This window comes from Cryptomeria japonica, chromosome 1, assembly GCF_030272615.1.
Source record: "Cryptomeria japonica chromosome 1, Sugi_1.0, whole genome shotgun sequence".
NCBI lineage: Eukaryota > Viridiplantae > Streptophyta > Pinopsida > Cupressales > Cupressaceae > Cryptomeria > Cryptomeria japonica.
Window position 1 is genome coordinate 379,016,162 of NC_081405.1, and position 13,043 is coordinate 379,029,204.

The 13,043-nt window shown below is 40.5% G+C and overlaps 1 protein-coding gene across 1 annotated transcript in view; it reads left to right on the plus strand.

Moving 5' to 3' along the window:
• The window catches only part of LOC131070900 (probable alpha-amylase 2), a 229,350-nt gene that overhangs the window by 24,110 nt on the left and 192,197 nt on the right, over window positions 1-13,043 (plus strand). Inside the window, exons 2-3 of the mRNA XM_058006569.2 lie at window positions 2,471-2,532; window positions 2,748-2,787. Coding sequence (XP_057862552.2) covers window positions 2,515-2,532; window positions 2,748-2,787 — 58 coding nt within the window. The 5' untranslated portion in view covers window positions 2,471-2,514. The remainder of the gene's footprint in view (window positions 1-2,470; window positions 2,533-2,747; window positions 2,788-13,043) is intronic.

Consider the following 13,043-nt stretch of genomic DNA (forward strand, 5'->3'; position numbering starts at 1 on the left):
CTCTTCAATCATGGAAGGCTCAAACAAACAAAGATTCGCAACATTGATAACCAAATACATCCTCATGTTGGGAGGCAAGTTGAACTGAAAAATATTTTCTGCCACTTGTCCCAATACTTGAAGCAGACCATACCTTAATTGTTTTAGCTTCTTAACTGGTACTTGGAGCCTTTCCTTTCCTAAGTACACCCATGCACAATCTTGAAACTTGAACTTATGATCTACCTGATGTTGTTCATGTCACCTTTTGTACCTAGCTTTAAACTCTATCAATTTCTTTTGTACCCAAACATGTATTTGCCGAATCTTGTCGATGAGCTCTTTGGCTTTGTGGACCTCCAAATCCAGAGTCTTTGGGTTCTCTTGTGACTGTCCCAAAGCAACATTGAAGGGACTAAGAGGCAAGTAACCAAAACATTTTAGAAATGGTGAAAAACTTGTTATGTATATATCGCCTATTGTATGAATATTAAATGTATCACAATTCTTGTACCTTGAATTTGGATGTTTTGATTATATCCCCTCAAGAGCTGTACAAAGTTGTGGTTCACTACTCTTGTTTGCCCATCCTTTTGGGGACAAAAGACAATAGAGTGCTTCAATAAGATATCTATCTTCTCCTGAAGCTTGCACCAATACTTCCCCAAGATTCTAGCATTCTGTTTGATATTATACTTTCGAGAAGAGCAAAATGAACCCACACATGGGCGAAAAACAACTCAGTCACTTCACTGTCCAAGTTCAGGTTTTTTTTACAAGCTATGAGCATTTGCATCTTGCTAAAAGTAAGAGCAATGAAGGGGACGGTCAAACAAGAGCCAAGCAAAATTGCAATTTTCAAGAAACAAACAAACCTTAGAAAGCTGTAATGGCATTAGGACAACAAACAATAAACTTTGGGATGCTGCAAATTAAATAGCAAAATGAGTTATAGACACTTGTATGGCTATAGCATTGCAAATTGATGAATTTCTAGTGTGTTTGGGGGTGCCAATGCATTGTGACAGTAGTGACTTAGTGAGTAAACCTTAGAATGCTGCAAACTCAATATCATACTTCAAACTCAAAGTAAACTACAGTCTAAAAATGTGTATTAAACTATTCAAATGTTGAATGATAATTTGCAAATGTTTTGAGACTATTATGAAGACATGAACAATGTACAATGAAGACAATGAACCATTGAATAATGAAGTTGAACAATGAAGTTGAAAATGAAGTTTGCAAAGCCTACCTTGTAATCTTGAACCACTCAGTCTTGAATCTTGATGCCTGATAGCGTCTTCCTCTTGCAAGAACCTCCCTCTGATGCTTCTTAGCTTGCTCCCTCTCCTTCCAACTGAAGCATTCTACTTCACTTTATGAGTTGTGTGATTCAGAATGGGACAATATGTCTCTTTATAATCTTTTTGAGGCCTTGGGGGTGGGGGTCAGACCCATTGCCAGTTAGGGTTAGGGCTTGCACTTTTAAAACAATTTCCTTTTTTATTTAGAAAAAGCAACTTTTGCCACTTAAGGCCACATGAGACACCTACATGATTCCTCTAGATTCAAGGGACTATTGGACGTCCCTTGGGTGTTTCAGGAACGTCCTAGAGTTCCCATTTCTTGCATTTCAAGGGGAAACGTCCTAGAGATGTCCTCTCTCAATGGGAAACGTCTTAGGGATGATAGAGGGGTTGTGGTGGTAGTGGAGGGATGACAAAGGGATGTCCACTTGGCATCCCCGTTTCAGAAAATCCTTTTTTTGGGGGGGGGATGTATCCTCATGAAACAATGGTTTTTATCCTCTCTGCACCAAAGGGTTTTCATCCTTAGGCGTGGAAATGAACAAATGGCTCAAGCTCTAAAGTAGGTTTTGATAACAATAATGAATGGATGCTTTTTTCCCTTCCAAACTCTTCTTTCTATTCTCCCTTTTTAATTTCAAATTATCTTTTCCCACTTAAAATCATGTCCAAAGGTGGTCGACAACACTTTTAAATAACATATTTCATTTTGGCTCAATTTAAAGAGAAACAATAATACGTAAGTTACCCCATCATAAAATTATAAAATAAAGTCACTAGACCACGTAAAATATTATTATTAATTTATTCCACTAACTTTATCCCTTGTGGGAAATAAAAATAAGCTACAATTCTCTTAGACAAATCAATTCTGAAAAGGAGACATGACAGGGCTCCATTTTTTTCATGTACCTACACAATTTGTGTCTATTGATTAAATCCTTAGTATTCTTGAGCAAATTCCTTTTATTGAGTACCCACCCTAGAAGTTTGTTTATTCTTCTCAAATCCACCTTTGCACATTTCAAAGTAGATGTTTCTTGACTCTTAATATTGTTTTTTATTAGCTAATAGTCTAATACCATTCTTTTAGTCTGTAGCATATTCCTATTTCAAAATCTACAATAGAAGGTTACGTTCATTCTTATGTCTTGATGTTTAATTTACGAAATGTTTCACAGGGCCTCTAAGTACTCCAATTCATTAAGATATATCAAAAAAAGAAATGGGCTATTCTGAAAAGGTATTTTCCTACCTGGATATGCATTAATGGTATCACACTCTAATCATTTTCTTCATTTTCAGTTTATTTTGTAGTTATTCTCAGGAATAGTGTGCAACTACATCTCTTAATTAGAGTTTTGTGGAAATGACATATTTGGCTGTGATCCAGTATATCTATCACCATATCTGGTTTATGATATAATTTGCTGATTATAATTATTTGGCATTTTTTAGAAATATGGGGAAGACAATCAATGGGCAGGGTTTGTTGACGGTAAGATTATTTTTTCCATGCATTTCAAGTATGAAACTTTTTCTCTCTTTGTGGAAATTCATGAATGCTCCATAAATTATATATGTAATCATTTTGAACAATTTGTCATTTGTGGTAACCTTGTAAAGCTTCATTTTAAAAGCAATAAATCAAAACCAAAAGAGTTGCGTAATAGCATAAAATGTGGCAAATCATTTGAAATATTCATTTAATGTGGCCAGTCAATCATGCAACATATTTAAGGTTACTTGGATGTAGGGGCGTGCAGCAGCTAGTGTGTACCCCAAATCTTGGGCTTGCAGGGCCTGTTCTGATTTTGTTTTGCTGTAGCTACCCAGGGATAGGGACCCTATACCTGCCAAAAAACATCATGAAGCTTGAGCTGCTAGTAGCAAACAGTTCATTGGGACAACATGTGATGTAATGTCATAACTCACATCACATAATACAACAAGACTTGAAAACTGCAGCAGTTTTGAATTTATACATAAAAAAAGAATTCTGGGTCAAAGGGCTCATCAAGGCCTTACAAGATCTTTACGGTGCCTACATTCTCCAAATATGCCAGCCAATTGACAATGCGCAAGTCTCTTTGAAAGCAACAACCCTTGACACAACCAGTTTACAGCAAAAGCTTTGACAAAGACTCACTTGAAGGAGCACTGGCGACACAGATGAAGACAACAATTGGTGCAAGCTGCCTTCCAAATCCTAGTGTTACCAATGTATAACTCTGAGGAGTGTTGATGTGTCTGAAATCGCATTGCTGCAAACTCCATACGGCCAACGCAGAATAGAATAACCAGCTGAGTATCCTATCCTCTCTTGAGATAAGTAAGTCCCTAATGCTGTTTTTTTATATTTGATCAAAGGGGACGACCTCAAGGTTTCTTTTGTCAGGTCTTGACCGCGGGATCTCTCAGTGGTTTGATGTGTTTATGCTGGAAACACAAGGGGGACTTACGTTGAATGGGTAATGTATAGATAAGTTCCCTGGAACTTTTATAATCTTTCTATCAAATGATTTCGGTTAAGTTGATACTGTTTTAATGGGACTGCAGATTTTTTGGATAAAAAAGGGGAAAAAGGAGGGAAGGATAGGGAGAGAGAGAGAGACATGAAATGTAAATTCTAACTAAGATAGCAAATTCAGTCAAGCAGACAGACACCTCCAAGAAACTAGATTAAACATCACCAGCTACTTAAGCGCAATGTTTGCATAAATCCAGTGCAATCTTCAAAGGAAAAACAAGATTTTCATGTTATCAAGTACAACATTAGAACTTTTACATTCATAGTATGTGTTTAATAACCGAACTAAGCATGAAAGGTCCAGATTAACCATGCAGAAAGAAAGGCAATCAGCCGTTCCCTAATGGTGTGGACTGCAAGGATTCTATCAGATGCTTGCTTGAAAATGCTATGTAAAAGAAATAGACATAACTGAAAGATTTCTAAATTAAGTGAAGAAGGAGACCATGCACTCACAAGGAAACTTGAAAACAGTCTTAATCTTTGCATTAATCCCTGTAAAATTTCGCCAGAGCTTTTGCAACAATCCAAGAACTTCTTACAAAATGAGGGAAAACCAGTCCCTTAAATAGACTTCAAAAAAGGACGAATGGCCTAGATTTAATCTAAACAAGTGGCCCAGATTCATCCATAAAGCATGGCTGCCCATAGCCATAAATGGGATGCAAATATCAACAACCACCCCCAAATGGGCAATAACTACCCAAAAAGGGATAATTAAATCAATTTGAAATAATCCAAAAAGGTGCATTAATAAAGTTTTACATTTTGTTGACTAGAAGTCAAATGTCACCTTTTGGTGCAAAAGTGCACTTTTAAGATTTAGAGGGAAAAAGGCACTTTTGAGAAATCACTTTCTCTATTTCAGTCTCACACTCCTTTTCCAGAAATTGATCTTCGCCATGCAAATATTCCCGCCATAGATCACGACCTGCTGCCCGTTCCTCACGAACGTATTCCTGGAACCTGATGCATAACTGGAAGAGCAGACTGAATGGAGGCATGGGAGGATGGCGAATTTTGTATTGCATGCCTTCGAGATACTGGTCCACGTGCTTTAAACCGTCCTTCCAGCTGGAGCGATTACGCTCAAAGCATAATATGTCTGAATGGAACTGACCAACAAAACTCAAGTCCTTAGCGGAATAGGTAATCCTATCCGTTCCCAATCTTTCTTCCCAGGCCGACTGGATTGCATCATCGGACAAGTCATTTATCCATCCCGAAACCATTGATCGGAGGATGGTCTTACCTAGTTCTTGCATGTTTCCCAGAATCACTTCACATGCGTCACTCTCTTTGTCAATAATTTCTTTGGTGTCGTTCTTCATGGTGATAGTCCAGTACCATTCCTTAAGAGCACTGATGCTATGAGGATCTAGGATGGCGGACAATGTAGGAATCTGCGCGTGTCCAGAAAAGAGCTCTCATGAGGGGAAGGGTAATGGCAGCCACTTCGTGCATGTGGAGGGATTCCCTCTTTACCTCTAATAACTTGACTAGAGTGAGCTCTCGATGGAGGGCCATTTCTTTTACTTCCTTAAGGATTCGCTCTCCCCTTTTCTTGATGTCTTGTATCCATTCCCTGACGGCTCTTGCAGTGTCCCGTACTCCTTCAAATTCTGTTGTGGTCCTTTGCGCCAATGCCGTCGGGGGAATATGGGATTCGAAAGCATTGTGTAGTGGCCTTAGGAGCTGATCGATGTATCCCTCGGCTTGCTCTGCACGAGCCTGATACATGTCCTTTTCAGCCGTTATCTCTTCGAGCTACCTGAGTATATTCTGCACTGAATCCTTAAATTCTTCTTTTTCTTGCTCTTTAGTGGCTCGTCCGATGGGGACAGTTGTGATGCTATAATCTGCCAGTGTAATCTGATCTGCTGGCTTGTCTACGAGCGGGGTGGCAATGTGAAGCGTGCGGTTCCTTTGCTCGTCTTTGGTCATTCTAGAATATGCCTTGGGCTTTTTCTTCCCTTAGCTTTTGCTTGGTCTATGCGCGAGAAGATATCCTCTAGATCAATAGGTGGTTTGGTGGTGGCCTTATGCTGGGCTCTGGCAATCAACCACTCTTGAGGCACTGTCTGGGTTGATAATAAGGTTAAGTCTGCATTCTGTTCCTTGACGTTCTCAACCGACTCACCACAGATTCGCAGCTGCTCTGTTACCGGAGGAGTGAAAGAGGTGCGAAGTTCTTTGCTTGCAGCTGAATTTTCTCCTATTTCACTAAACAATTGTTTGACATCTTTATGTGATGGTTGTTCTTTAGTTCTTTCGAGCTCATGAGTCTCATCTATCCTTTGCTCTCCTTCGACGATGGAGTCATCTTTGGCTGTATTGTGGCGCAACAACTCGTGGCGGCTCTGTTGAGTGGGTTCATGCACTTTGCCCCCTGGGTGGATGGAATCTCTCCTTCCTCTATTTGGTTGCCCAATTCGGTCGATTCGAGGGCTCTTAGCTCAGCTTCCAGCATGTCAGGCATGGGAGGATCATCAGTTCCAAACGCATCAATGTCACTTTGAGAAGGCGGAGCAAGTATATAATCTAATTCCACTACATCGTCGGACGAACTGGGGTCCTTTGACGATGACGTGACCTTTGGTCTCCTTATAGGAATCTTCTCCCTTCTTGTTCTTTTGGACGTCCGAGTCCCTCTGCAAGCCTTAGCCTTCTTTCTTTTCTTTGGTTTCTCAGTTTCTTCCTGGGGTGCACTAGACGTTCCCTCATCTTCGGAGGATTGAGATTCAAGGCTACCCATTAGGTGGTAGGTGAATTGGACTCCTTCGTGAATTAGCCTCTCAATCTGTTGATGTAACCATTGATCTGTGTACCTTGCTGGGGCTGCCATGACTGCCTCGAAATCAGTGATTGGGTCCTGGGACCAATCAACGCCTGGCAAGAGATGCCTTATTGCTTCAAATTCTCGGACTTGGAGGCAATTCCTTGAATCTATGAGCTGATCTGGGACCCGACGGTATTCAAAGAGTCGCATTTGCTGCACACTCAGTCTAGAATATTCCTGCCTCCTGACCTTGTAGTCATCAGAGCAATTCTTCCAATAGTCTTCAACTGATTCCTTTGCTCTGTACCGCCTGCCATGGGCTCTTTTTACCAGATTATCATGATCGAAATATTTTCTTGGAAAATGGTCCTGTAGGCCATAAGAGGCCAACTTTGCAAGGGATTCCTCTGCTAGGGTAGGGGTCTTCAGGTGGACATCATGGTTGCCTATGATCATGGGGAATGCAAATCCAGCCTGCTTACTTTCTCTGAGTAAGATGCCAGCCGGACGTGACTGCCTTGCAACCTCCATAAGAATTACTTTGTCGGTTGGGTACCGTGGAAGTCGGAGAGGGGCACCATCAAAGCCTGCTATTCAAATGTAGGAGAACCTTGGGAACTGAATGAACCAAGCTCCATACCTCTGTACTAGAATAGTAGCTTGCTCTAAGAGCCTTATATGTAATCCTCCTTGCATTAGCTTGACTAGGCGCATTGTGAAGGCGTAATTGACGCGCTCATATTGGCCAACTGCATAAGTTGGGTTGTTCTTTTCCCTCTGAGCTATATCTTGGTAATGCAGCTGCGGGTAGCAATCATAGACCTTTACCTGATCAAGCCCATTCCCGATTTCACCTTTCATTATCAGACCTGGCAGCGACTGGTTCTTGGCGAACATATAGACCAAATAAGAGGTCATGGTGAAGTATTTCTTCGTTTCAAGCTCTATCAGCTGGGTGTGAATGTTGTCGCTTATGATCTGGGCCCAGTCGAATTTAGACTTCCTAGCAAAGACCTGCTCTGTGAAATAGAACATCCACTCTTCAAAGTAGTTGGATTTAGGGAGTCCCATAACTCGGTTGAGTAATGTGACCATATCCCCATGTTCATTATGAAAATCACTTCTGGGGGTCTTTTTCACAATTTTGGCGCTTGGAGGCCTTTTCTCCTTGTACCACTCTTCGTTGATCAGTGCTTTGCATCGGGCCGGATTCATATCATATGCCCCTTGTGCTTCATCTATAGTTGTGGCTGTGGGATTGTTTGGAAAGGGAATGTCAAATGCATCGCCAATGGCCTCAGGAGTGAAGTTGACGATGGTCATGTTTTCAAGGAGCACCAGTTTGGAATTTGGCTGATAATGTCGGGCAGCCTCTACCACTAGCTCATAGTTCTGTACTGTTGGAGGAAATCCTACCGCTTGGGCGATGCCACTTTCCACCATCTGTCTAGGCTTGCCATATGCGTTAGGTGAGAAGACCCGATTCCTGAAGTCTTGAATGTCAATATGGCCAAGGTCGGTATCACCGACATTGTCCCAGATGCTCTACACCTTTGACTCCCTCAATCCTCCTCTCTGATATTGATACTTCATCCTTTCAACCTTGCGCGGGATATCTGATTTGGATGCTCGCGATGTCTCGGCTGCAGTGGGCGTCTTTGATGATTCTACCGCCGATTTAGGCATTTATCCTGCACAGCCGAATGCAGATTACGAGGTGATACAAAAGAAGTAAGGCGGGTTAGATAGAAAATATTCCAGCATGCCAGGATTAATTCAAAATTTAGATTGGACATGGAGCGACATTTCTAGCTAAAAGGGCTTGATCAATTTTAACCACAACATTCATGGAGATTTTTGATTGCAAATTTATACAATGCTTTCTAGATTTTGGATTAATTTTCAACAAAGACAAAGCATGAAAAGTTCTCCTAAGTTTGAAAATGCAATTTCTGGCTAAAACCTCAGGAGTGAATTCTAAATTTTGACTGCTTTGAAGAACGTTTTACAAGCGAAAGAGATGCAGATTTCGAAAATTTAGGCATTTTAATCAGATTTCGCACATATGTCTGTTTGATTTATAAGCATTTCAGATGATCAAGGAAGACAGAGCATACATACCTGACGAAAATGGATGGCGAAGAATTGCCCGACCTTGCTACGTGAAGGCGAATGGATGTTTCTGCAAAGTTTCGAATTCCAATGGTTATCTCCTTGATTTAGATTTCTCGCGGTTGCTTGATGAAAGAGAATTTATCATTTTAAATGGTTTTTACCCTGGGTAATTGGCAATCTGAATTTGAATGATTTGGGATAGTTTATGCAGCATTTTACCTTGAATTACCTTGGATCGCGCGAAATTAGCTTTCTTTCCCTTTCAAAATCGGACGTGATCTCCTTTACATGAAACGCAGCAGCATGGAGGGGGTTTTTCAAATGTGAATGGCGTTTATCTTTTTATTTTCGGACCTTCTGGAGAGTTTTGTAAATTCTGCGTCTACCTCCCAACTCGCGGCCTTGGGGAGATGGAGGCCCTTTGAAACTTAAACTTTGCTTTTATTTTAACCTTAAGGGCGAACTTCGGACCCTATGATGCCTATTGCAAATCATACAAACCTCAGAGCTATGCCGTTCTTCGCGATCTTCGCGCCTTTGGAGAACTTCGGAGCATCCACTAACCTTACGCCTATGGGATTTTGGAGATTTTACCAGAACTTCGGAGTTTCGGACCTGGACTCCTCTATGCAAACTTTAGAGCATTCATCGCGTTTGGGATTTTCGCGATTCAAGCTTTTGGCGAGTTTGAAAAACTTTTGAACTTTAAACATGTTTCGCAATAAACTTCGGACCCTAGGCCCATGTTCGCAAGCTTCCGCCTTCTCGAATTTCGGAGCTTCAGCGCCTTCTGCGATTTTTGAAGTTTTCGCGATTTTTGCAATACATTCAAAAACTTCGGACCTAAAGTATGATTTTGCAAATTTCGGAGCTCTTGAACCTTTTTGCGATTTCATCGCTTTTTCAACTTCGGTTCCAGGGTCCGAATTTGAGGTTCTAAGTGAATTTCGGACCAAATAACATATTTTACGAGCTAAAAAAAAAACTTCGGACCTAAAGCCACTTTTGCAACTTTGATATATTTTGAAATTTCAGAGCTAGGGTCCGAATTTGGAGGCCTAAAATGAATTTCGGACCGAAAGGGTCTCTTCGCAACTTTTAACATTTTTCACATTTCGCCCTAGGGTCCGAAAATGGGGACTTTAGGTGATTTCGGAGTTTTCAAGCGTTTTGGCAAACTGGGAATATTTTCGGACCATATAACAAATTGTGCGAACTTTTTAAAAAACTTCGGACCTAAAGCCACTTTTGCAACTTCGTATATTCCCCAATTTACCCCCCAGGGTCCGAAATTGAGAGACTTAAGTGATTTTCGGACCTAAAGCCACTTTTGCAACTTCGATATATTCTCCAATTTACCCCCCAGGGTCCGAAATTGAGAGACTTAAGTGATTTTTGGACCTCTGGGGTCTTTTTGCAACACTTCGCATTTTTCGTTTTCTTGCCCCAGGGTCCGAAAATGAGCATTTTAAGTGATTTTCGGACCTAAAGGGTCTTTTGCAATATTTTGCGTGCACTTCACATTTTCTAATTTTCACCCCATGGTCCAAAAATGGGCGTTTAAGTGAAATTCGGACCATTTGGGTCTTTTTGCAAGATTTCGCCTTATTCAGTTTTCGCCCCAGGGTCCGAAAATGGGCATTTCAAGTGATTTTCGGACCTAAAGGGTCTTTTGCAATATTTAAAAAGCATTTTCGGACCATTTGGGAAACTTTTGAATTTCGACATTTTCGCCCCAGGGTCTGAAATTCGGCCCCTTGGGCGATTTTAGCAACTTTTTAACCTTGTGAAATTTTAACCTTTTGGCCTCTAGGTCCGAAATTCGGCCCATAAGGCATTTTTGGGAACTTAAGTAAAATTTCGGACTCCAGACCAGTTTTTGCTAGACTCTACAAATTTGGATTTCAGAGGCTTCAGAATTCCAAGGCATATGGGCAAGTTTCGCAGCCTCGGCATTTTGGCCAGGAAATTCGCTCCTTCACTAGCAGGCGAAAATCATCCTTTACTCAAATCCCACGAACATCGCGGAGACAAACCTTATGCAATCAACTTTGTAGCTGTTGTGCGAAAAGCGGCGACTTTGGTCCTCGTGCGACCTTTAGACACACTGCTCTTGCTTGGCGGGCTTCGCCAATTTCTATCACCTTATGCCTATCCAAGGCGATTTTCAAAATTTCGAACAAACTCTTGGCACCGTGCCCGAGGGCTAGACTAGCCGGATGGATTCATCGGCTCATTTCTTTGACATCATTACTTAACGGACCAGTTGCGGACTCGCTCGAGAGGACGCGAGACACTCTGCACGAAACTCAACAGGGCGAGGACGAAAGGCTCAAAAAAAACAGGAAGGGGGACCCTGTCGGCGACAGGGAGCGTGTGCAACGCACAACAAGGAGACACGCTCAAAGAAAAAAGAGAGCTGCAGACAACACAAGCAGGGAAGATTCTAAGAAACCTTGGGACTTCCCATGCTGTAAGTAGCACAAAAAGCACCTCACAAAACCTACTCTGTATAGTGGATTCTTTAATGGGAGTACACTTAAAGGTCTACACGAAATTCATATAGGGAGGAGAGCCATGGAGCCTTAGTTTTCACCATTTGTGGGTGGCTAAGAAGAAAATCTATTTTCACCAATAATTATGGCAAAAAGGCTGATAGCCAAAAACTATTGTCTATTTATCTAAACAAACTACTCACAAAGGTCTTCATTAAAAAGCATACAGCTGTGGTCCAGGGATAGGCATGGCAAATTACAGAGGTTAGCTTATCCAATTAAAAACTAATACATTATATGTAGGACTTTCAATAGGAAGTAAGAAAATAGTACTTTCCTTTGGTGGGGTCATTCACAATTTTCACATCATCACATCCAGAGTCATCAGACACCAATCAGCCACAGGTGAGGTCTGCAATTGTTGCTTTAGGAGAGCTTGAAGCCTAGCCAAATTTCCATCTCTTTCCTTGGAGAACAGCTGATATGCAATTCAGTATGATATACTGGTTTACCGTCTGCATTTCTCTGTAAAGCTGTGTCTACCCCATTAACATTCTCATGAATGAGGAAGGAACCTGCAGCAGTAAAAATTTTGGTGCTGCATCAAAGACAACTCTTCATCCAACAGAATTTCTAGGGTCTAGGACTATTGTTTTGAAAGCTTTTTAAATGTCACATACCTCTGCTTCATCCAGTCATGGCTAAACCCCACATCCTAGACACCCAGACTCTCAGGGACAGGACGCAGATTTCTTTATTCATAATGCAATGAAGTTTCTCTCCAACGTTTCCATAGTGAAAGTTTTCTTTTTTTCTTTTCTATCATCTTGTCCTCTCTTTCTGTTTTCTTCTTCATAAAATTCCAAATCTCTGCAAGCAGACTGGTCCATGAATCATGTGGAGAGGAAGAAGTTTTTAGAATGCAAAGGTAAGCATGGGAGGGAATGATCAGAGCGAGAGGAGTTAATGTGTGGCACCTCTTGGGAGGGCCAGTTACTATAAAGATTCCATATATCTAATCACTCATTAGTTGGAGTGATAGAAATTATGATTTCCTTTTTGTTTAGTTTTAGTTTTTATTTTAATTCTTCAATTTAATAAATTACATATATATTTTTAATTTTAAAGCTTTTTATTTTAATTTCTATATGTTTTTCTTGATTTTTATACAAAAAGGAGTTTAGCCATTGTCTTCCTGTATAGCTTCAAGAACCACAAGCTTTTGAGGGAGCTAGTAATTACCCAGCAAAAAAAGATTTTCCCAGATTTTCTTCTAAAATTTACACCCAAATTAGTTGCTCTATTAGTGGTCTTATTTCCATTTCTTTAAATTTGGGTTAATGAAAATAAGTCAAACTTCATAGATAGCCGCTCAACTTCATCCATAATGGCTTTAAGCTTCCAGTAATTAATATCCCTAGAGTTTAGAACATCGATGATTATTTGGGAATTTCTCTATTATGATATTCTTCCATGTGTGGAACCTTCTTCAATCCTAGTTACCATAGTGTTAGCATTTTAATTTGTCTGTTGCCAAACAACACAAAATATAACAGCACATATGGTGGAACTGGTCTTCATATTGTAAGGGAAAGCTTCTTGAGACGTAACTTAGTCTAAAACTAATAGGATTTGCAGGTATACACACTATATAAAATTTCATGGGGGTTTTTAGATAAATGTAAACATCTAACTAACTATGCTTTATTCCCTTGATGCAAGCACCAAACTATCAATAGTCAGGCTCTACAACAAGATTTTTAACTAAAGGAGGATAAACTAATTCAAGCAGAAATGAGCACAACTTTCTGTTGGCTAAAACAAAGATCAAAAGG